Here is a 26,006-nt window from a genome sequence, read left to right on the forward strand (position 1 = left end):
GGCATGCGGGCTGGCTGGGTACCTGGCTGGGCATGCAGGCTGGCTGGGTACCTGGCTGGGCATGCGGGCTGGCTGGGCAGCGGGCTGGCTGGGTACCTGGCTGGGCATGCGGGCAGTAGGCTGGGTACCTGGCTGGGCATGCGGGCTGGCTGGGTACCTGGTTGGGCATGCGGGCTGGCTGGGTACCTGGCTGGGCATGCTGGCAATGGGCTGGCTGGGTACCTGGCTGGGCATGCGGGCTGGCTGGGCATGCGGGCTGGCTGGGTACCTGGCTGGGCATGCGGGCTGGCTGGGTACCTGGCTGGGCATGCAGGCTGGCTGGGTACCTGGCTGGGCATGCGGGCTGGCTGGGTACCTGGCTGGGCATGCGGGCTGGCTGGGTACCTGGCTGGGCATGCGGGCTGGCTGGGTACCTGGCTGGGCATGCAAGCTGGCTGTGTACCTGGCTGGGCATGCGGGCTGGCTGGGCAGCGGGCTGGCTGGGTACCTGGCTGGGCATGCGGGCAGTGGGCTGGGTACCTGGCTGGGCATGCGGGTTGGCCGGTTACCTGGTTGGGCATGCGGGCTGGCTGGGTACCTGGCTGGGCATGCTGGCAATGGGCTGGCTGGGTACCTGGCTGGGCATGCAGGCTGGCTGGATACCTGGCTGGACATACGGGGGGGCTGGGTACCTGGCTGGGCATGCGGGCTGGCTGGGTACCTGGCTGGGCATGTGGGCTGGCTGGGTACCTGGCTGGGCATGCGGGCTGGCTGGGTACCTGGCTGGGCATGCGGGCTGGCTGGGTACCTGGCTGGGCATGCGGGCAGCAGGCTGGCTGGGCACCTGGCTGGGCATGTGGGCAGCGGGCTGGCTGGATACCTGGCTGGACATGCGGGGGGGCTGGGTACCTGGCTGGGCATGCGGGCTGGCTGGGTACCTGGCTGGGCATGCGGGCTGGCTGGCTGGGTAGCTGGGCTCCAGCGGCTCCTTCGCATGTGTCCCGGGCTTTTCCCGAGTCACCCCCGACCTCCAGCAGAGTGGCAGCGGTTGGTCAGGACGTGATCCTGAACTCTGCATGCCGCCTGGTCTAGTAACGTCACTAGACCAGGCGGCAGCATGCAGAGTTCAGGATCACGTCCTGGCCGGCCGCTGCCACTCTGCTGGAGGTCGGGGGTGAGCGAGTTCCCCTCCATCTGTAGGTGCGCTCTCCGCCGCCCCACCCCCCCCCCCCCCCCCCAAAAAAAAATTTTTATACGAAATTTAAAATGAAAAAATAAAAATAAACAAAATATGAATAAATGAACTATGGCCCACGGGTGCCTCTTAATAGATACGGCCCTGCATACACCACTTTTACAGCAAAAGAGTTTACTGAAGACTGGGCACATGGATAAGGTGGAAGTCTAGAATAAGTCATACATCAGGCACCATCATCCGCAGTTGAAGTAAAGTACTGCAGGCTGGCTGAGGATGAAGATCAGCCCCCTGCTGGTGTTCACTGGTTCAGCACCAGCTGTTCATAACACATTGGGGTGTATGCAATAAACTGCGGTAAGCAGTAAAATAAATGCGTAAAGGCTTACCTCACGATGAGTAGAGCGTAATGCATTGCATATAATGTATTGCATTCTGCTCTACTCATTGTATGGTAAGACGTTGTGCATGTAATTCTGCTTATCGCAGTTTATTGCATATACTGCATTGTCTGTAAATTTGTATTAATCATTCCCGTATGATAAGTGATTTCCCACTGGTATGTTGCCTGCCATGCATGTGCCAAGAAACCACAAAACTGTACAGTTGCCTGCTGGTCATTTTCCTTTACTGGCACAAATGCAGAGTGCCAAAAATAACCCACACAATCTTCTCCATTTTGGTGACTATTACACAATTACTGGTTTGGGTTAAACTGTATAGTAGATAACAGTATATAGAGCTGTAGACTTGCTATACACAAGCAGTTCTGAATGTGCAGCCTTGTTTTCAGGGCATAAAGAGATAATGCATATTACGGAGTCATGCATCATAAGAAACCACAGTTGCTCACTTTAAGATGAATTATTCACATACCTTATTTTGTAAGAAGGCAACGTATACTCAGTGTTGCTTTTTTAGTAAGAGGGCTTTTCAGTCTTGTTTAGCCCCTATATGGTTCTGGGTCACCATGAGCTATCTGTGTATTCTGTAATCTATGCAGAGTTTCAAGGAAATAAACCCTGCTCCTCCCCCTTCTGACACTGTGATGGTAGTACCGCTTTGGCATACCCTATCTCCTGGCAGATCTGTATCGTGCAGGGTGTTTCTTGGAATGCTACAGGTGCCTGATCTTTCCTGGCAATGTGGAATAGAAAACCCGCCATGGCTGCTATTTTATCTATCATTTTCTGAAACAGCACAGTATTTTAATTAGAGGTATAGCAAGAGATGAATAGCTTTCACTTAAGAACATACATTATTCATGCTTGAATTGATTGTTGTCTGTGGACTCAAGGAGTGTCTTGCAAGTGTATTACTGTACAGAATTAAAGAAAGAGAAGCTCACAAAATGCTGAAAATTCCTGTTGTATGATAAAAACACTAATTTGAGGGTAGAGGACAATGTTTTGTTCAGGTTTCAAAAAGTCAATTCTGAAAACCAGTGACCAATGCTGTCCAGGAAACTTGACGACTGACTACAATCCCACTCTATACACGTTTAATCCAAGTTTAATACTGTCAAAAATCAGCTAGATTTAGTAGCCTGGTCACAGAACTTGAGAAATTTGAATGAAGCCTTGGATCTCACAGTTCCGTGTTTCGCAGTCTCTGGGATTCAAACTCAAATTCAGAGAGCTGAATTTATGACTAACATACTCATAAGTACATAATCATTTTATTCCACATAAATTCTTTTTCCTCAGAGAGAATTCATGGAAAAGCTGTGATAAATGTATTTAATTTGTACGTCTCTGGCTATCCGCAGTTCTGTTATCATGTCTCATTTCTGCTTCCGGTTTTAGCTTAAAGTAGAGGTATAAACTTTTCTCCGAATTTTCTCACAGAATACCTTTTTTCCTCTACTCTTCAAAATGCATTTTCAGCTTTTATCAAGTTAAAAAAAATACTAAAATGTAGGTAAGGAGTCTAATGTCAAACTTACTGTAATTTTGCACAACTTAGTTTTGACTATTTTAAATTGCTTGCTGGGGTTTGAAAATGTATTATATACATAAGTACAAAAACATTTCCTGTGTGCAAATGAAGGAGAAAAGTTTACTAAATCAGGGCCGTTGTCACGTGCCAATGAAATGCCAATCAAAGACTTAAATATAAATCACCTGAGCAGACCGATCACACTTCTTCATGATTTTTTATGAGTCAATCAGGGCTGTGGAGTCAGTACATAGAACCTTGGGCTCTAAATCCACCCACAGTTTATGGTACCTCCAATTCCGACTCCTCTATTTTTAATATACCAGTGCATTTTCCATTTTGATTGAATAGGTACAACATACAAGAAGTTTTATCACTGCCAAGGCTCAGCATGCATTTTTTTTTTATTTTTATGAAGATAGTGTCTGCTTCTGGAAACAAACTAAAACAAACTAAACTAAAGTAGACTACGGGACGTTGAACCCTATTGGCTTTCCAAGACTGTAACTGCCAACATTAATAAGTATGCTGTTAAAGTTGGAGTCTAAAATATGTAGCTAAGCATATATCATAGTGTCTTTTTTATTTTGTTAAAGGAACTGCAAGAATTCATTACCCCACTTATAGGATACCTGAGGAGAATCATATTGTAAAAACAGGTGAAGCAGGCATGTACAAGCAGCAATCCTCATGCCTAGCACTCCCGTTCTTCTCTGCCCCCCTCTCCTGTCTCGTTAATGCCCTCCGTACCTACTTCTGTGTCTCTCAGGTCGTGAACTAGTGCACAGGCACTAGCCTGGTGGCACGCATCCTTGATTGCGCTCCCGTGGTTGAAGCACTCTGCGCATGTGCACTACGAGTTGTGACGTAGCGCACATGTGTTAAAGCTTTTAAGAAAAAAAACGGACATAATTAAACCACGTTGAGGCTAAGGATAAAAGATGAGCTTGTTAGCTCTTCACTCCACCACTCCCACCCTGAATTCCGTCTGTCCTCTTCCCTCCCCAGCCACTGTCTGAAGAGCCTGAACAAACAAGTAAAGAACTACTGTCTAGGAAGTTGAACCTTATTGGCTTTCCAAGACTGTAACTGCCAACATGAATCAGTATGTTGTTAATGCCACGGAAGCTATATCAAGGACATGCGCCGCAGGTATAGCGCCTGCACGCTTGTGCTTGCCCTGGCAGACCTAGGACTAGGTTTGGGGTGCATTTGGGAACCAGCGGAGGGAGACAGAGAAGAACGGGGTGAGTGGTGGGCATGAGAACTGCTGTCTATACATGCCTCCTCCCCCAGATTTGAGCTGAGCCGAAGAATTCTAAACATTAACCACTTGGGTATCAGCATTTAGGTGTCTATTTGAAGGACTTACAAGGTGACAATTGTAAGAAAAAACGTTCAGTACCTGTCTTTATTCTGTATGCACGGAGGACGTCATCCATGCCGCCGGGTCCCCAGCTCTTTGCCAGACCCCCGGTCAGCTCCCGACCCCACCGTGTGGGTCGGGCTCTCATGCCACAGGTATGCCGCGGCTGTGCAGTCCGCATAGATGCGAGTGCGGCTGCGCAGCTCTACTCTGGTTCTGTGCATGAAGAATGAGTAATAAAGGAAGATTAAGCTCACATCCTTTGCAAATTAATGTCTAACTGTACTATGCTTTCAGATGTACCCAGGGTTGGATCGATGAAGGCAACATAGGCCCTTGCTTAGTAGTGTTGATTTAATTTGCCTCAGTTAAGTTTGGATTTAGTTTGAATGACTAAGGGCCATATGCAATCAGTTTTTAACCGCAGTGTTCTCCTGGGGGATATTTTCACAAATTGTAAATAAAATGTATTTTAAACAACCAGCAAGCAAACAAGTACTCAAAAATATTTTGACAGTACCTTTTAATCTATTGTATGCTAAAAATGTATTTTACATCGAAGATGAAATTTTTTCTCCTAGGAGAGAACTCAGGAGAAAAAGTGAATTGCACATGGCCCGAAGTCATTCAAACTAAATCCAAACTTAACTGAGGCAAATTAAATCAACACTACTAAGCAAGGGCCTATGTTGCCTTTATCTATCCAAATCTGGGTACATCTGAGAGCATAGTACAGTTAAACGTTAATCTGCAAAGGACGTGAGCTTAATCTTCCTTTATTACTCATTCTTCATGTACAGAACCAGGTTTGCAAGCAATGGATAACACCTCATGTTTCTTTCAAATGATCATTAAAACTGAAAACACTTTTTGTAATGTACCATAATCTACATTAAAATTATGTATAAACCTCAGGTTGCATAATAACAGATCTAAACTTCAGACTGATGAAACACCTACGGACTGGGCTTTATTTTGACTGTTATCTCTGAAATAAGACTAATATATCAGGAGCCAGAGTCAGAAACCTTTTTTGCCACTCAGACTCAGATACCCAATAACTACTCCACAACTCCAATTCTACAGCCCAGAGGAGAATGTCTGCAAAATAAATTGTTCATATCTTCTCATAAGTTTCAGGAGAGGATGTCTTCAGAACATCTATCAATAATAAGGAGATATTAGCTGTAAAGTGAACCTCCGAAATAAAAATCTACTCAGCAGAACTGAAAAGGCTTGGTGTTTCTTTAACAGTTTCACAGCATCAGAACTTTGTTTTTCTTACCAAAGCATAATTTTTAGCTGCATTTTTAGCTAAGCTCCACCCATCAAAGAAAACTGCCTGGGCTTTTTTTTCCCTGATGCTGTGCAAAGAATGATGGGATTTCCTATGTTGTTATTCACATTGCCTAGCAACTGGGATGGGTGATTAGCACACAGGACAGTTGGAACTGTGTCTCATGCTCCCCTGTCACCTCCTTTCAACCAAAAAGATGGCTGCCCTCATGAAATCAAACATTTGCCTGTTCTTTTAAAACAGCGTGGGTACGAGATTATAATACCTATCTGTTTTAATTAGGATAACTAATGTAACTTAACCTCCTGAGCGGTATGGACGAGCTCAGCTCGTCCATCACCGCCGGAGGCTGCCGCTCAGGCCCTGCTGGGCCGATTTTCTTCAAATAAAAAGCAGCACACGCAGCCGGCACTTTGCCAGCCGCATGTGCTGCCTGATCGCCGCCGCTCTGCGGCGATCCGCCGCGAGCAGCGGTGAAAGAGGGTCCCCCCAGCCGCCTGAGCCCAGCGTAGCCGGAACAAAAAGTTCCGGCCAGCGCTAAGGGCTAGATCGGAGGCGGCTGACGTCAGGACGTCGGTTGACGTCCATGACGTCACTCCGCTCGTCGCTATGGCGACGATCTAAGCAAAACAAGGAAGGCCGCTCATTGCGGTCTTCCTTGTTTATTCTGGGCGCCGGAGGCGATCGGAAGAACGCCTCCGGAGCGCCCTCTAGTGGGCTTTCATGCAGCCAACTTTCAGTTGGCTGCATGAAATAGTTTTTTTTTAATTAAAAAAAAACCCTCCCGCAGCCTCCCTGGCGATCTCAATAGAACGCCGGGGAGGTTAAAGGGGCACTACACTGAAAAACTGTAAAATTGAAAATATGTGCAAACATGTGCAAATAAGAAGTACATTTTTTTCCAGAGTAAAATGAGGCATAAATTACTTTTCTCCTATGTTGCTGTCACTTACAGTAGGTTGTAGAAATCTGACAGAAGTGACAGGTTTTGGACTAGTCCATCTCTTAATAGGGGATTCTCAGGGATATATTTATTTTCAAAAGCACTTAGTGAATGGCAGTTGCTCTGTCCAAGTGTCAAAAAACTGTGTAGCGAGCACGGAAACTGGCCAGCATCATTGTTTAAATCCTTTTTGGGGAATACCTTTATAAAGAATAAAAGCCTTGCTGAGAATCCCCTATGAAGAGATGGACTAGTCCAAAATCTGACACTTCCGTTAGATTTCTACTACCTACTGTAAGTGACAGCAACATGGGAGAAAAGTAATTTATGGCTTATTTTACTCTGTAATGTAGTGCGCCTTTAATGACAGTATGTTTGTTTAGGCTGGAGTTCCTGTTTAAGGCTGTGTGTGAAGATAACCTTGCATTAGTCATACATTGATATTGATCTTGTCAATTACATTCCTTCAAGGTGAAGTAAAGTCTTGCAAAATACTTGTGTCCATCCTGATACATTCAGAATGAATATGATGTATTCTAATGTGTTAAAGATGATAGTATTGCTTCCAAGTTGTGGAGGCATTGAAATGTTTTGTTTGTGGAATATTATGCAATACAACATTACTGTCTTTTCCCCTTAACTTTCTCCATAGACACAGAACGTCATGTATGACCTCATGTCTGACTTGCAAGAACGAAATGATGACCTTGAGAAGAGAATTGTGACCTTAGAGACCAAGATTGACTCCCTGAATGACACTCTCCATGCTCTTCCGGGGCTTATAGCTCAGGCCCTGCTCCGAGAGCAGGGAGAACTCTTCCTTCTGCGGTCCCACAGGCCTTTCCCCCCTTCCAACAGCTCAGACAATTCATGGAGCCCCCCACGGAGACGTACCTCTCCTTCCACTGCCCCTCACACCTCTTCAGACAGCGGCTGAGGAGGGAAGAGGACAGACGGAATCCAGGGTGGGAGTGGTGGAGTGAACAGCTAACGAGCTCACCTTTTATCCTTAGCCACTATGTGGTTTAATTATGTCAGCTTTTTTTCTTAAAAGCCTTGGATATTTGTTAACCCCTGAGGGTTCTTTGAAAATGCTGGAGTGAAAGTTCTATCAAAAATGAAAAAAATAAAAATAAAAATGTTTGTGTAAACACGCACACGCGAGTACGCGCATGGCGCGATTATCCCTCTCTCTGTCACAGGACGATCCTGCGCAGTGATGGGGTATAGTCCAGTCTAGATAGATTTCTAAATCAGTCTGCTAACAAAATCCCCAAATTGTATTTATTTTGCTTAAAGTAGGTTTTAAAGGCTGTCTGCCATATGTTTTGTTATAAGTACAATAAACACCTCTGCCCTGAGGCTTCCAGCTTCATGTTTAAAAAAAAAAACTGATAGGCAGTCAGACATATTTTTTTAATAACCCCTGCCAAAAAAAGAAAACTGTGTTTGTATATAGGTATATAAATAAGAATGAAGGCGATTAACATAGTATATATTTTAAAGAGCCACATATGAATGAGATGGGACTGCATGTAACCTTGTTATTGTCAGAGAGAATAGTAACTTTCATCTGGCATGAAGGGGTTGAGTTGTAAGTGGACCATTCATTGGTCTCAAACGTACGTGTGTGTGTTTACATATATGAATATGTGTATATAAATATATCCATATATATTTATATATATATAGGAGTGTACTAAACCAAGAAAGCAAAACTCTGTATTTTTTTAACTTTTTTTTGTTTCTGAAGTGGTGTAATATGTAGTACGCTGGTGTCACTGCCCCACAGGGTGGCAATGGTTATTATAAAGGGGTTATGTGAACTGTGTATGAGATTAGCAACTGGTTCGTTAAAGAATCCAAAAAGATAGAATATGTAGGCATATTTATATTCTTCTGTTGCACTGAAGACATCTACCTTAAATTTACCCTGGAGGGCCGGTTCCAATTACAAGGAATCTGTGGAATGTAGACAATTTATTTTAAAGTGAAGTTATCATGATGGAAATATGCGAGCTGCCATTGTTAACTTTTTTAAAGTTGCTAGATCACTGGATGACTTGTTTAGTGTGAGCAATCTAAATTCTCCTAGTATGCTTATTAAAGGGTACCTGAAGTGTCATAATGTGACAAATGTACTACCAAAGCCCTTTTCAGTTTTCCTGTACAGCAAGTGTTAAAAAACTAGAGTTTTTATCTATGCAAATTAACTTGTTGAACAGGTTCTTGGATTGAGCCCTGTTTCCTGAAAAGTAAATAGAAGGCAAAAGCCTCTTATCTGACTGAGATAAGATTGATGATAACGTTTTATAGCTGGAAAGTTCAAAAGTTCATTATTTTGATTTGTCTTGCAGCTCAAGCAAGCAGAGTTTATATGATGCAGTAATGGCAGCTGTTTAGAAGCCAATCTTAAAAATGAAGCTCTTACTGAAACTGAAAATAAAAATATAAGACTCTGTTCAAAGTTACTAATGTTCTATGTTTCATTAGTAAAATATATAAAAGTAGTTATTTCATAATTGTATTTTTACTTCAGGTGTTTAAACCTTTAAACCCAGCCAGGACTGGAGACAAAAGTTGAGATTAGCAACTCAAAGCTTTTACCAAGTGATTCATGTAACAAGCAGCTGTGTTAATTATTCAGAGGTTTACTAGGCTCAACTTCCACCTCTCAGGAGACGCTAATTAGCACGTTAGAAAATGTTTGCTCATCACTACACAAAATCATTCTTTGACTTCACTATTCGAAGGGTAAGTGCACTTATAGTACATTTAGCCTTTTAAAGATTAGCCTTGCTCTGCCAGATCGATTTTTTTCTCAACATGTCCAATCTGAATTTCGAACAATTTTTCGATTTTCTGATAATTTTTCTTTCATTTTTTTATCGATTTTCATACAACTGAATGAAAATCGATTGAAAAACCAATTATTTGATTTTCCGTTGGCTTTTTAAATTGTTTTTCAATCGATCGTTTTTTCAATCGAAATTCAGATTGGACATGTTGGTATTAATTGATCTGGCAGGTAAATGTAACAGAAAATTGTATGGTGTGTACCTAGCATTATAATCACACTGATTTTTCCTTGACATAATCCAAGTGTTCTAACTACTTGGACCTACTAATGTCTGGCTTCTCAATGATAACAAAAAAGGCCTAATCTTATCTTCCAGCTTTTAGACATGGTAGAGGGAATTTGGACAGAATGTGTTTGCATCCACCTTCCTTCTTGGGTTAGAAATACTAGATTTGGTCAGTGAGGATAAGTCCTAACATTATGGAATTATGCCAGGGAAGACTTAAAGGAAAACTGAAGCGAGAGGGATATGGAGGCTGCCATATTTGTTTCCTTTTAAGCAATACCATTTGCCTGGCTGTCCTGCTAATCCTCTGCCGCTAATACTTTTAGTCATAGCCCCTGAACAAGCATGCAGCATATGAGGTGTTTCTGACATTAATGTCAGAGCTGACAAGATTAGCTGCATGCTTGTTACTAGAGTTACTCGCACATACTGCAGCCAAATAGACCAGCAGGGCTGCCAGGCAACCGGTATTGTTTAAAAGGAAATAAATATGGCAGCCTCCACGTTCTTCCCAGTTCAGTTGCCCTTTAAGTGGCTTGTTATAACAGTAAGAATGTATGACTGCAGACTAGACTTCCTTCATTCACAGGAGGGAGTTGAAACAAACCCAATGGTTGAACTGTATGCATGTCAAATTTCTCGGTTTGCATATGTTTTCTAGGTCAGTGACTCAGTAAAAAATGAAGCAATGGGATTAAGCATGACAACCAACAAACTTAAATGTTCATCCAAATAAGTTATCAATGGAGCTCTCTATTTCATACATGATAGTTTTACTTTAAAGCCATTCTCAGCTTTCAATTAACAAAACAGATCCCCATGCCAAACATTCATATGGTGACATGTTTCTTCCCCATAGGGGATGGGCTGAGAAACTGGATTTCATCTGGTAATAAAACAATGAAACCTGGTACTGTAGTTTGTCATTTAAGATATACTGGTGCATTAAAGGGTCCCCGAACAGACCCTTAAAATGAAAATTTGCACTTACCTGGGGCTTGCTCCAGCCCCTGTAGCCTGCGAGGTCCCTTGGCGTCCTCTGGGTCCCGTCCATGGTCTCACTGGCGGCCCCGTTAGCCTGGAGACTTTGGGGGAAGTTGTGCGCAACTGCGCATGTGCGGCCCGTTCGCACGCCCAGCATTGCCGTAAGCCTCCTGTGCATGCGCAGTTCTCGAAAAACTGAACTGCACAAGAGAAATACGGCAATGCATAAGTAATTGAGCCAGATGCACGGACGGGCAGCACATGCACAGTTGCGCATGACTTCTCCTGAAGTCGCCAGGCTAACAGCCACCAGCGGGACCAGGAAAGGACCCTGGCGGACGCCACAGGACCTCGCGGGCTACGGGGGCTGGAGGAAGCCCCAGGTATGTGCAGCTTTTCGTTTTAAGGGTTTGCTCAGGGTCCCTTTAAGCGTGAACGTATAGCTAAACAAGGAGAATTGGACAGCCAATGGTATGATTATGTTGGCACAATATTGGAAGGAAGAATGATTGTTCAAATGCATTAATTAATACACTGGAACATCCATTAAACTGAGTGTACAACAATTTTCAATTTAAAATTGTTAAAACTGTGCCATTCCGAATGTTTTTCCTTCATCTTCCAATCACAATTGCCCTTTGACAGTGAGATCACAGCAGTTAATCTTGGCCTTGGACACCCTTTGAAACATTTATCTCACATATTAAAGCTAGTGTTTCCTTTAATCAACACAGCCCAATTGTATATTCTGGAATCAAAATTCTATTTCCGGAAGCTTGTCATTTTTTTCGTCTTCATATATACAGTTTGCTGCATATATCTACATTGCTTCCACATCTGACCCTCTTGCAGACAACTATCAAAAAAGCAGCCAATCATATCTGAATACCATCTCCACCTAATACCTTGCCCAGGTATTCCCTATTGCACCCATAGAACAGGTCAGGGCTCTGTGATGCCCCATTAGAAGCCATTGCAGTCTTTCCAAGCATTCTGCTACTGCATTCTGCATTGGCCATTATGAAATATTGTATGTGATGGGTTAATGAGGTTATGCATTAGTCAGATGAAATTGACGATAGATTATCATTTATTTTACACTAGAATTTACAGTGCACGCCAGTAGTAAATGTTTGGACATGGCAGCAGCCTTTAGTGCAGAAGGCAATGGCAAAGAAAAGACCACCTTGAAAAGTGTACTGTGAGACTAGACATACAGGATTTATATGTTCATGTTAGTTGAGCCATATAAATGAAGAACTTTATGCCAGATAAAAGGACTAAACATGACACATCTGAGAAGCTTGGAAAATTCACCCACTTTTTAATCAATATGTATAGTCTGCACGTTGGAAGATGGGCTATTCAGCATGATGCCTTTAACTGGACCTAGTACTCTCTTAAACATTAAACTGGCAGGCCCATGGACAGTCTGATAAATTACAGCTGAAGTAGTAATGTGAAAATCTTTGTTGGTTCAGTTCAGTAATGCATGATGCCATGTACTCCATCTGTCCATCAGCAACACTAGAGGGAGAATGCTGCTGCTGCTGCTGCTGCTGCTATATAAACGTTCAGTTTTCCATGGATGAAACCAGGTATACTGGGTAAGCATGTTCTGTATGACACAATTCCATAGAGGGCACTGACTTATTTCTAGAATACAGTCAGCTTCCAACTCACTCCAAAGCAGGGATACTCATGGTGAGAAATCAATGATCAGTTAATTCCAAAATGTGTAGTGACCATCCAGCACTGAAGAGGTTAAAATACCCCCTGCATTTTAGGAAGGGTTGGTAATGTTAGGTACCCAGCTCACACTAGTAATATCTAATTTCTAGGTTTTTATTTTAAAGGACATAAAGGATACTTAGAATCTATATCCATTTTTCTAGAAAATAACAGAATGCCACATGTCTAGAAAAAAGAAATAAACTCTCTTGGAGACTTTTTATGGCTTCCTGTGCTCTGTTTGTTTGAAGCTATGTAACTTTGCTACATTACACACCAATATGAAGCACATACATATTTCGATATATATCAGTCTTTGCACATTGGGCTTGATTCACAAAGCGGTGCTAACCTAGTTAGCACTCCTAAAGACTTTTGGGCGTGATAACCATTGCACTAAGTAGGTTAGCACCGTTTTGAGGAATAAACTCGTGCGCGAAGTCCCGTGCGCAAAGTCGCATAGGGTTTTGTGGCCGCATAAAACTTTACGCGCGCAAACTATTAGGCGCGCATTAGCACACAAAGAGGCAGTTTGCACGTGATAAGCAGCTTTTCACTGGCGTGCTAACAGTTAGCACGATTTTGTGAATCAAGTCCATATTGGCCTCAATTCACTAAGCTTTATCAAACACTTTATCAAACATATGACAATTTACCACATGGGTAAAATCTTATTTTGAATTCACTAAGGTGTTATATATTTGTTGAATGTTTTATCGATAAAGCCTGCGCACGATCTCCTGCAGTAGCCGGCCCCAGGACCTGACGCCAAATGCCGTTAGGTGGTCCTGAGACTGCCGACGTGGCCACTCCCATTGGCATGGGGCGGTCTGTAGGTAGTTAAATACACCACTATGAAACTGCAGCTGTCTTTGGTAGGTATTGGTGCTCCATATCAATAAAGTGCTTGCACTGCGGCCCCAAGCTTCTTACCTATGCCACTGTCTGTAGATCATGTGACTAGCTTTTCAACGGCAATTTCTTTCAAAAAACAACTATAAAAAATATGAAAATTGTGTGGGTAATTGCAAAGTCCCATATTCACCGTACCTAACAATGAAAAATCCAGGAGAGTGAACTTAGGCTTTATGTTACAGGCCATCTTCACCAAAAACTGATGGATTATGGCAGCTTTTGGTTCCTGTTAACCCGGGTGCTCCCAGCAATGCGTGATAATAGTGCTTGGTCTACAAAGGTTCGAGAACTTGAGTGATCTGGAAAACCTCCACAATCAAAGAAGGGAACCACTTATGACAAAGTAACAGTCAGGTAGTGCATATGCAAAAATGCACAGACCATGTCCCCAGTAATAAAACAGGTACATATTTCTATCACAGCAGAGAAAAATGGACACAGTAAGTAAAATTCATAATAATCTTGATCTTTTATTAAGACGGTGGCAAAAGAGGCATACCCAGAGTGAAGTGGTATACGACACCACTACCCACACCAACACTACACATTCCCAGTAAAATACTATATGCCACTATCCAGCATCTTCTAGCACTCCTTTCACCTCTTCCTTATCCCACTCACCCAAAGAACTAGTGACATAACACAATGACATGTCACTGCCCAGCATGGCCTGGCTGACACTGTCCCTGCATAAGAGGCACACTTATTATTCATTGGCCTATCACTTTGGAACTACGTGGCTGCTGTGGATAATCAAATCACTAGTTGTACAGCATCCAAATGTGAGCTTTATGCCGGGCATACACGGCTTGTTTGTGCGCTGGAATCGATGCCGGCGCGTCCCCGTGGCCGCCCGGATCGATTCCTGCTCGTCCCCGCGGGCGCTTCTTATCTTGCGCTTATTTTGTTCCATTGTCCTGCCCGCGGGTATCGAGCGCGGAGTCGATCGGCCGGGCAATCGGACATGTCGGAAATTATCAATCGAGCCATCAGCGGCTCGATTGATTAAAAAAAACGAGCCGTGTATGCCCGGCATCATACATTCATATAATACTCATAAAAGCCAATTTAATTGTATCATATTGTCTTTCAAGTTTTATCTACTATCGGGAAAAGTAAATAGAGAATATTACCTTCTACATATTACCTTCTTCAATCCAGCATATATCAATAATGATCACCTCTATGCAGGGACGTTTTTAGGCATAGGCAAACCAGGCAGATGACTGTGGTGACCAATTCAGGAGGTGTGCACCACAGAGCTATTATTAGCATACAATTCTTTATGGAATTCTTATATAAAGTATAACTGCTAGTTTCAAAAAGAAAGGGAATCTTAAAGGACACCTGAAATGAGAGTATTTATTTTCCTTTTAAACAATAACCATTGCCTGACAGTCCAGCTGATCTTTCTGGCTTCAGTAGTGCATGCATGACGTACATACCTGAAACAAGCATGAGACTATGAGCTTGACTCACTAAAGCATGCTAACATAGCACGCCTAAAAGCTTTGCACGTGCAAACTAGAGTGCTAAGTAGTTTGCACAGGGAAAGCTATTACTGATCGCGTGCTATTTGGTGCGCCCGAAATGTTGCACCGGTGCGCGTGAAACGCCGCATGCAAAGTACGCTTATCAGGCTATTTTGAACGCGAACAGTGCGATGTTTCGTGCGCACCATGCAGCGCTAAACTTTGCGTGCATATTAGCGCATGCAAAGGCACTTTGCATGTGCTAAGGGGCTTTTCACTGGCGTGCTAACACTTAGCACGCTTTCCTTAAAACATTTCAAAGTGCTATAGCGGAAACATAAATTGTAAGTGTCCCATAGAGTGCGCTATCACCAGACTTAGGCAAGTCTTTCCAGAATCAATATATTTATGTTAAAGCGGATCCGAGATGAAACACTCATACTTTAAAAAGTGTATGATTATTTATTCCTGTGATACAATGAGGGCAGCCATGTTCTTTTTGTCATATTGTCACAGGCTAAGGGCTGGAGATACTATCAGCTTTCTTCAGTTCCCTCTCCTTCTCCCTCCTCCGTTCTGCCTTTGAAATCAATGGCTAGTAACACCTCCCCCTCCTCCTGCCCAGACTGAGCTCCTGTAAGCCCTTGCTATTGTCTGAAAGTGCCTTTGCACTCTGAGGGCTGTGGGCGAGGCTTGTTTAGTTTATAGGGAATTAAAGTGTTAAAACAAAAACAAAAAAGTATTTGGCTTGAGGAATGCCCTATAAACTATAGGAAAGGGACACAATTATGCAATGAGTAAAAGTTAATCTCGGATCCACTTTAAGCGCACATCCTTCAATTTCCATTAGTCTCTAAAAACCACATTCTCTTTTCCTGTGTCTTGCAACTTCAATAGTGACCTTCACCCTAAACACCCGATAGTAAACAGACTCACCAGACGTGTTGGCCACTGTTAGACAGGCCAACCATGCACAAGTCCAGGAAGCCTAGAAACCTCACATAGCATAATACTGTTACCGCTATAAAAACTTTTATTTTAAAAACACACTCACAGTTTCCTCACTTTAAGTTAGGCACAGAGTTTTTCCACAGGCTCTCCCCCATTGCCAAGCCGGGTGTAAAGTGTACTGGCTCCTACCACCTTCTAGCTGTCCACCTCAGGCAGTACCGCTGCTTTAGGGTTGCTCTGCATTTCCTGGTATGTCCACCTCCGCCCGATCGATTTCGTAACTCGCTTGCGACTCATCAAGGTCACGGAGAGTGGACACACACCAGGATATTTGTATCTCAGTACGCGGCTATTGGCCACCTCCAGCATCCCATCTATCCCTGCGCCGATGCGCACCCATTTGCCATTCTAACTGATAGTGCGCGGCTATTTGCTGCCTACAACTCCCAGCTACCTTTGCGCCAATGCGCCCCCATTGGCCAGTCCAATGCATTACTCTATACGTCACGCTCCCAGCATGCCGTATGCACAGTGCGCCTATTGGGTCTCACATTACCGTCAAGGTGCTGAATGGATACAGCATGAGTGCACATCGCACTCATGTGAGATCCCCTGGCCGCAACTACGTTGTTAAGATTCTCTGCCTGCATAGCAAAGAGGAAGATTCCGTTTACAGTATAAAATAATAATAACAATTAAAATACTAAAAAGATGAAAAACAGCATATATCAATAAGTTCATAAATATCATGTACATTACACATTCCATATAGCTTGTTTTGCCTACTCTTCACTTAGAATCCAATCCACTATCTTTATTAGACAAATACCATTATTATCAGGTCACTACTGTTTGACCTACTATATTCACCTTTATTCCTCAACATATCTTTAATTGCTTTGATTACAACAGTCTGTCTTTAATTACAACAGTGTTCTCACATCTAATTATCCACAAGAAAACAGTTTAAATCCAAATCTATGTTATGTCCTCCAGGTTGGAGACATCCCATACTATATATCCACCGGGTCTCCCTTTTTGATATCTGGCGTACCTTATGACACCCTCTCCACCCATATGCCATCTTCTCAAGCCCACAGAAATGCAGTCCCCTTGGATCACAGTTATGTTGTATTTTTAGCATGCTTTAGTGAATCAAGCCCAATGTGGCTAATCCAGTCTGACTTCAGTTAGAAACCTCTGATTTGCATGCTTGTTCAGGGTCTATTGGTAAAAGGCAGAGGATTAAGGCTCGTGCATACACGTGCAATTTAATTCACGACCAACTGCACAACATGATCAGCCGCACAACTTGTTTACATGACAAATATGGACACACGCTGATCAACTAAACAACCAATTCATTTAAATACTGCACCAACATGTCTGCATTTAAAAATGACAAGTCGCTCAAACGACTTCTATACACGTGGCCAACCTGCACGATAGTTTATCAGGTTGATCCGCTGGTTGGATCAGGCACACCGCTTGTTATCAGTTGTACGTCTTGTCAGTTTGTCCAGCGTACACAAGCCCAACTATCATCCAACAAAGCAAGTTTAGACGATAGTTGGGTGGAATAGTTGCCTTGATGATGAGCCTTTAGCAAGGCAGCCAGGCAGTTTGCATTGTTTAAAAAGGAAATAAAAATATAGGCCTCAATATCCCTCTGACTGCAGGTGTCCTTTAACACCTAAATGGGCACTGCTCATTAGCATAACAAAAAAAGGCCTGAATAGCATAACAATAAAGGATGGGTCAATAAAATTTGATGACATTTTTTTGCAAATATATACTGCTTTAAAATGGACAAATGGTTTGCTACCTTTTTTTTTTCAAAAAGGAAACAGGATAGTTGGATCATGGCAAAGTAGAACAAGATCAGTGGCTTATTTTCAGTTTCGTAACAGGCAGGCATAGTACCCGTGTTATGGAAGGAACCAGCAGGTGGAGCAGAAAAGGAACCAGGATGCAGTCTAAGGGGCCCCCTGTATTTACCAGAGAAAAGTATGATGGGCTGGGCAGGTAGCAATGAGTTTGGATGAGTATCAGTAGCAAAGATTAAGGCTTGGTTCACACGGGCATCTGCTGGCGTGTCAGTCAAATGCTTTTCTGCAAGCATCCAGAAAAGCATTTGACATCTAGTCGAGTACACTGAGACCCCAGACTGCTTGGAGTGCTGCTCAATGCCAAGGCAAGAGACAAACAGTTTCAAAAATCAGATTAGATCAAAGTCTGCATTAAGCCTTGTATACAGACGACTTAAGTCAGCTGAGGCGGCCGATAAGAACTGCCTCAGTCAATAGTCAGGCATGTGTACAGTAACCCCTGACCACCAGCCCACAAGCAATCCACCTGGTGGATCAACTTGGTCTAGTGATGGCCAACTTCTTTGTGTACGTTGCTCCCCCGCCCACTGTGTTACTCCATGTACGTGCCACTCTGTTGTCTCTCTGCAAAGCAACCCTCCCCGCATAGCAACAGAAGGTGTCAGCTACACAGCTTGTTCTGCATTGGTACAGGCTGGCCCAGTGATGCAGCCCAAGGGGATTGGATCCCAATCCCTGATGGGTGACATCAGTCAAAGGTGTGTATGCATCTTAAGAGTAGCAGATCACAGTTGTTTAATGAACTTGCTCAAAATGCAAATGAGCAGAGTATCTAGCACAGACTGGGACTGCTTGATGTCACAGCATCAAGTTGTTAGAAGGGGTTTAAGCAACTGTGCAGTGTCTGCAGTCACCTCTACACGTGGTGTGTTTGCATATATATAATATGCATACCAAAACGCACCAGGGAAAAGGATGACATGGTCCCCCATTAAGGGCATCCTTCGATTACCCCTAGAGCAGGGGTTCACCCACCTTTTTCATCTAGAGGACTGCTCTCCATTGCAATTTTTTTTTCTGGGGACCAGGCGGAGGGTGCTGTTGCAGTTGGTCTTGTCAGGGGTGCTGGTCTTAAGAGTACAAGGTGTTTTTTGGAGGGATTATTGAGGGGGGGGGTGTATGGTCCTTTGTTGGTAAGAGGAGACATAGCAGCACAGGAAGGGGCAGACTAGAAGGATGAGGTACAGGACACATAAGTGCAGGATGGAGAATGGCACCACAGGACACTGATAAAGTGCAGGATGTGGAATGGCAACAAAATACTCTGATAAGTGGAAAACAGGGATTGGCAGCATAGGACACTGATAAGCTGCAGGATGGGGAAAAAGCAGCACAACATGCTGATGTTGGAGGTTTATTACTGGGAAGGAGTGTATATCTTTTTTCGGTCTGTGGGTGTGGCCTCTCACTCACCACCTGATGACGCGCTGTTGGATGAATGTAATTATAGTGAGAGGCCAGGCCTGCAGAATGGCTCGAAATGGCTTACGCCGGTACCAGGCCGCTGACCAGGGGATGGGGACCTCTGCCCTACAGGCTAGCTTAGCAGGATGATCCTGATGTTAAGCTTTAACCAGCACTGGTAAAATATTGCTCTTTGGTCCCCACATAATTTCCTTAGAGCTATAGTCCTTCCATTTGACCAGCTATTGGATTCCAACTGCACATTTTCAGAATCAAGAAAAGCCTCAACTCTAAAATCTTCTTACTTATCCACTAGGATAGGATAGATTGTTAAAGGCTTTACAAATAACGAAATCTGAAAAGCAAGGTTTAAGACAGCAGGCATGAAGCACAAAGTGTATTTTCATGGCAGGCTGTAGAATAAAAGTTAAAAAGGCACAGGATTAATTATTCTCTTGATGATTAAGGGGCGACAAACCTGGGTCCAAGTTTCTTAGATGGACAGTAAATCTTGAGGTGGACTATAAGCAGTCAGACATAATTCACAGAAACAGTGACTATGTGCAGGCCGGGATTTACATCACTGGAGCCTATAAGCACAGATGTTCTGGCACCTTAGACTTCACCCTCCATGAACCTACAAACCCCTGCCTAGCCACACCGTAAGTGTGCTGGCTGGCCCAGCTGTCACTTCTCCCTTACTCCCCTTGCCCGTCATAGGTAGCTACAGGTGTCCCTAAGTACTAAGTAGCTAAAGGAACCTCAGTGCTGAGTAGTTGAGATGCCGCCAGAGATCTAATCATTGGAATGCAAAGAGCAGGGTGAGTAACCTCTCATTTATGCTTTGGAGTCGGGACTCTGCTTAGGGAAGGCAGAAGAGAGGTACTTGGGGAGAGGAGTGAGCCGCCTTTCCATCATCAGGCGCCTGTAGGCACGTGCCTACAGTACCTTATGGTAAATCTGGCCCTGACTATGTGGCAGCTGATTGGGCAGTATAATTATAAGTGGAAGTAGAAATGACCAGTTCTCTTGAAAGGCTCAAGAGGTGGATCTCAGATACAGCTAAAGAGTCAGATATACTCACTATTTTTGTCATTTTGTGGCTCATAATCTGTTGGAAAAGAAGACATGGAGTCTCGTGATAAAAAATCTTGATCGCTTTACTGGCAGAAGGTATATCATAGTAATGATGCATGCCATCCTGGTAAGCCCATTAACCGCTATAGTACCAGGATGTTATGAGCACCGCTAGAAACTTTGCTTCAAAAAAGTTGAGAAAAGCCTGCCATTTGCTGCCAATGTATTTGAGACCAAATATTTTAGTTTTTAATTTAATATTGTGATCTCATGATGGTTAAAAAAGGCAATAAAGACTGCTGATGAAAATGGGAGACGCAGAGAAGAATCTCAAACATTTAGAATAAAATACTACAATAACATATGTGTTTTATTGTCTTAAAGGGATACTGTAGGGGGGTCAGGGGAAAATGAGTTGAACTTACCCGGGGCTTCTAACGGTCCCCCGCAGACATCCTGTGTTGGCGCAGCCACTCACCAATGCTCCGGCCCCGCCTCCGGTTCACTTCTGGAATTTCAGACTTTAAAGTCTGAAAACCACTGCACCTGCGTTGCCGTGTCCTCGATCCCGCTGATGTCATCAAGAGCGCACAGCGCAGGCCCAGTATGGTCTGTGTCTGCGCAGTACACTCCTGGTGACATCAGCGGGAGCGAAGACATGGGCGTGCAGGCGCAGTGGTTTTCTGACTTTAAAGTCAGAAATTCCAGAAGTGAACTGGAGGCGGGGCCGGAGCATCGGTGAGTGGCTGCGCCAACACAGAATGTCTGCGGGGGACCATTAGAAGCCCTGGGTAAGTTCAGCTCATTTTCCCCTGACCCCCCTACAGTATCCCTTTAAATGTTCACATGCTTTAGGCTAATGTGTAAGTCTAGCAAAAAAAAATGGGGCTATGGAAGAACTGCTTAACCACTTTTTCCACCACTACAGTATATCTACATCCTCTGTGACTTCAACTAAGCCACAAGGACGTAGATATATGTCTTGTAGCTCAGTGTTTCTCAACATTTTATTGGTATGTACCCCTTTTAAAACCCAGTAATCACCAAGTACCCCCTAGCATAGTAAAAATCATCACAAGTACCCCTTGACAAATATATATTTGATTGTAGTACATGATAATTGGTTCTAAACAATTTCCAAGCATTTACTATTGCTTTTAACTAGCTAGAATGTTAACTTGGTGTTGTTTAAATAAGATTAATCATTTTCTAAATCTCTAAATTTGTTATTCTTGGTTAAGTATATCAAGCCAGAGTACCCCCTGGAACCATCAGAGGTACCCCCTGGGGTACGTTGAGAACCTAGGTTGTAGCTGAAGCACAGCTGTACTTGATTGGGCTGGCTCCTGTGCAAAACATCTACTGCAGCACTAATTGGTGAAAGTGAATATCTGTTCCCTGAGCCAATAAGATTGATTTTTACCATTAAAAATACTTTTATTTTCTCAGTTCATAGTGAAAAATACACACTGTAGCATTATTTCAGAATCAAATTTCCTCACCATAAATTGCGACAGGAACATAATTTAAGTTTTGTGATAAATGGTAGAAATAGCCAAACAAAATTTGTGTTTTTATTTACAGTAGTGCTTTTTATTTTTAAACTGGAATTGGTAAAACTGAGAAATAATGTGTTTTTTTCAATTTTTTCCTTTAAAATACAAAGAAAACAAAAATGTTCAAGAAAAAAAAATGCAATTGGATTAAAGTCTAGTTAGTCTTGAAAAATACTATATATTTCATTTAGGTGTCATAAGTAGGGATAAAGTTATTGCTGATTAAAATGTCAAAACTGCTCTGGTCCATAAGGGGAAAACAGGGTCTGGATGCAAAGTGGTTAAGATACGACTGGAAACAGGCAGCGATGGACTGAGATGGATGGGGCAGAAAACTGAAGGAGGCCAAGGCTCAAATTAAATTGAAAAGAGGGATCCACACACAGACTTGCTGGAACACAAATCGCTTTTATTGTCCCATCACACACACAAAGTACATCTGACCGTTCTACCAATGATCGTTTCGGGGCTGTGCAGGTCTCCTTTGTCAAGGCATGGGGCAGACAAAATATACACCAAACACTGTGAAAACTGTACAATAAATAAACCTGACATGTCATCAAATGGCCTCAATGCACCTGCCCATAATAGAAAGGTAATAGATATTTCCAATTCAAATGTATTGGTGAGCACAACCATCACTGACCTGTCATGTCACCCTTCTGTGAACGTGCATGTTCACGTTGTGTCCGTGGAGCATCCACTATGTCAGTGATCAGATCATTCCCGTGGACATAAAAGAAGACACAAGTGCAACAGTCACTGCTTTGTGGAAGCCGTTTGCCATATGAGAAGCTCTGCAAATGGCCGGGTAGTTGTCATGATCCGGTGTCGCAGTCTTACCGGAATAAGATTATCAGTTCAGCTCTGCCATGCAAGTAGTTATCACCATGGTGTGAGTCCACTAATCAGGGTGCTGGGGCAACTTTGCCAAAGTAGAAATCCAATACATAAAGAACAGCACACCTTAGAGAAGTGGATGCTGATGCTGGACTCCTGGGCAAACATACAATCCAATCGAAAAGAGAGACCTGCACACAGACACATGTGGAGCTCAGGTGCATTGAGGCTAATTGATGAAATGTCAGGTTTATTTATTGCACAGTTTTCACAGTGTTTGGTGTATATTTTTTCTGCCCCATGCCTTGACAAAGGGGACCTGCACGGCCTCGAAAACGATTGTCGTAGAACGGTCAGATGTACTTTGTGTGTGATGGGACAATAAAAGCGATTTATGTTCCAGCAAGTCTGTGTGCGAATCCCTCTTTTCGATTGCATTGTATGTTTGCCCAGGAGTCCAGCACCAGCATCCACTTCCCTAAGGTGTGTGGTTCTTTATGTATTCAAGGCTCAAATTGGGCTGTAACGTCGTCGTCGGAGGAGGATGGAAGATATTAACATGGATGAGTACAATTATAACGTCTTTAACAGTTAATTAAAGATTGATAATCACATAAACTTTATTTCACCAAGTTACACCAAGTTTAACACATATAAGACACACGTTAAAAGAAGAACAATGTGTCCAGTAAACCTCCCTTTAGCAATACGAGATAATCCAGATAATAAATATGTCAACAGAAAATTGGTAACAAACAATATCCATTAACAAAAAAATTAATATAAAATACACAATATTCAATAGAACCCCTTCATAGCAAACTGCAAGGGACTGGGAAAAGTATTTTACTATATCAGAAGTTTACTATGTCAGAAATGGTCATAAACATAAAGTATACTATAGTACTGGATCTTAATTCAGTCAAAAATTGTGAGTCATTTTTTCTTTTCAATGCTTCAGCAAGCGAGTACAATTTTTAATGCATTGTGCTCAATATGCAGGGATTTGCATGCAACAATCAAGCAAAAGCTTGCACAGGACGCATAGGTCTCACCAGTTAATGCAGATACAGTACTGATAGTGTGTGCCTCTGTCCACATTTCTGTGCAGCCTGGATGATACCGTAGTGTTGCAGCCATACACAAGAAAGTCACAAATGATAGATAATTTTCTCAGTAATCGGGAAGCACAGATCTCACTGGCTGGTACTTTTGAGGTAATCCGAGCAGGCTACAAGTGGCTGCCAGACTGCCCACGGACCATGGCTCATAGGTCTCTGACCAACAAAATAACAAAGGGGCCAAAAAACAGGTTTACTATTACAGAAGTTCTATTATATCAGGGTTTACAATATCAGGCCTTACTCCAATATACTTATAATGGTGCTTGGCCAGGACCTGGACATTAAGTTGTTTTTTTTAACAGTTGAATTTTATTTTTTATTTAACCACTTCCCAACTGAGGGGTTTTACCCCTTGACCACCAGAGCAATTTTCACCTTTCAACGCTCCTTCCATTCATTGGTCTATAACTTTATCATTACTTATCACAATGAAATGAACTATATCTTGTTTTTTTCGCCACCAATTAGGCTTTCTTTAGGTGGGACATTATGCCAAGAATTATTTTATTCTAAATGTGTTTTAATGGGAAAATAGGAAAAAATGTGGGAAAAAAATGTATTATTTTTCAGTTTTCTGCCTTTATAGTTTTCAAATAATGCATGCTACTGTAATTAAAACCCATGAAATGTATTTGCCCATTTCTCCCGATTATATAACCGTTTAAATTATGTCCCTATCACAATGTTTTTATTTCTCAATTAAACCCTATCACAATGTTTGGCGCCAATATTTTAATTGGAAATAAAGGTGCATTTTTTTCAGTTTTGCGTCCATCCCTAATTACAAGCCCATAGTTTATAAAGTAACAGTGTTATACCCTCTTGACATAAATATTTAAAAAGTTCAGTCCCTAAGGTAACTATTTATGTATTTTTTTTTATTGTAATTTTTTTTTTTATTACAAAAAAAATAAAATTGGGGAGTGTGGGAGGTAAGGAGTTAATTTTTAGTGTAAAACTAATTTATTTGTATGTAAAAAATGCTTTAGGGTGCAGGAAGTACTAGGAGGCTGAGAAAGTTTTTTTTTTCTCACAATGATTGCGCTGCTTAGCGGAGAAGCAGCGGATCATTGCGGGGCTTAGATCAACGAACGGGAATGGATTTTCCCGTTCATTGATCTCCGGGCGAGCGGCCGGCGGTGTGTTTACGAGCGGGAGTGCGCACTAGAGTGAGCGGGAGTGCGGGCAGCGGCGGGAGCGCCGAAAGTACGGATTTCTCCGTCCCTGGGGGTGAAAGGATGGAAAAAGGGACGGAGAAATTCGTACGCGTGGGGGTAAAGTGGTTATTATTATTATTTAGTATTTATATAGCGCCGACATATTACGCAGCGCTGTACAATGTATATATATATCTTGTCACTAACTGTCCCTCGAAGGAGCTCACAATCTAATCCCTACCATTGCCATATGTCTATATTATGTAGTGTAAGTACTGTAGTCTAGGGCCAATTTTTAGAGGGAGCCAATTAACTTATCTGTATGTTTTTGGAATGTGGGAGGAAACCGGAGTGCCCGGAGGAAACCCACGCATACACGGAGAGAACATACAAACTCTTTGCAGATAGTGCCCTGGCTGGGATTCGAACCAGGGACCCAGCGCTGCAAGGCGAGAGAGCTAACCACTAAACAAGTAACAACGAAATTACAATACAGTCCAGAGTCCAGAAATTACAGTACAGTCCATCCATCATGAGCTTGCCAGGTAATCCGTAATTTATATAGTTAATTAATTTGGCTGTATTGTAGTCGCTTATTTGGCTACTAATCCCATACACAGATGGAGGGGAAGGTTAAACCCATATAATACTTAGACAATAAAAGGAATGGACTGGGGTCGCACACCTTCATACGTATACCAAAATATAAATTTATTGATAGCTTAACTACAGATCATCCCATAAATAATCACAATGTAATTGCATAAATCCCAAACAATTAAAACCAACAATTGCGGAGCATCAGTAGCTATATGCATGTGACCACACTGTGATGATGCTTATATTGGATATACCTATCCTGGCCAGGAAATATACCATACCATCAATACAATCATCCGCGCAATCTCACTCCTTACACACTTGTGCCTGAGCTGATCAAAGTGTCGGGGGGCCCCCTTATCCAAACAATGAAGTCTGATGCACCATGACTCCAGCAAGATATGCTTTAAAAGTTATGCACATTTCATTTCGCTGCCGCGTATAGCCTGGCAGCATTGGTTGGTCTCACCCCTCCTCTCGTCAGCTATTTCTCTGTAGTGTA

General features: G+C 42.8%; 1 protein-coding gene across 3 annotated transcripts in view; it reads left to right on the top strand.

Annotated features, from left to right (window-relative positions):
- The window catches only part of LOC137513373 (small conductance calcium-activated potassium channel protein 2-like), a 130,787-nt gene extending 121,227 nt beyond the window's left edge, over positions 1–9,560 (top strand). For all 3 annotated transcript variants that reach the window (XM_068234127.1, XM_068234129.1, XM_068234128.1), the window contains one exon: positions 7,371–9,560. In XM_068234127.1, the coding sequence (XP_068090228.1) occupies positions 7,371–7,655 (285 nt within the window). In that variant the 3' untranslated portion in view covers positions 7,656–9,560. The remainder of the gene's footprint in view (positions 1–7,370) is intronic.
- Positions 9,561–26,006: the final 16,446 nt, after the last annotated feature.

The sequence above is a fragment of the Hyperolius riggenbachi genome, chromosome 1 (assembly GCF_040937935.1).
Source record: "Hyperolius riggenbachi isolate aHypRig1 chromosome 1, aHypRig1.pri, whole genome shotgun sequence".
Taxonomy (NCBI): domain Eukaryota; kingdom Metazoa; phylum Chordata; class Amphibia; order Anura; family Hyperoliidae; genus Hyperolius; species Hyperolius riggenbachi.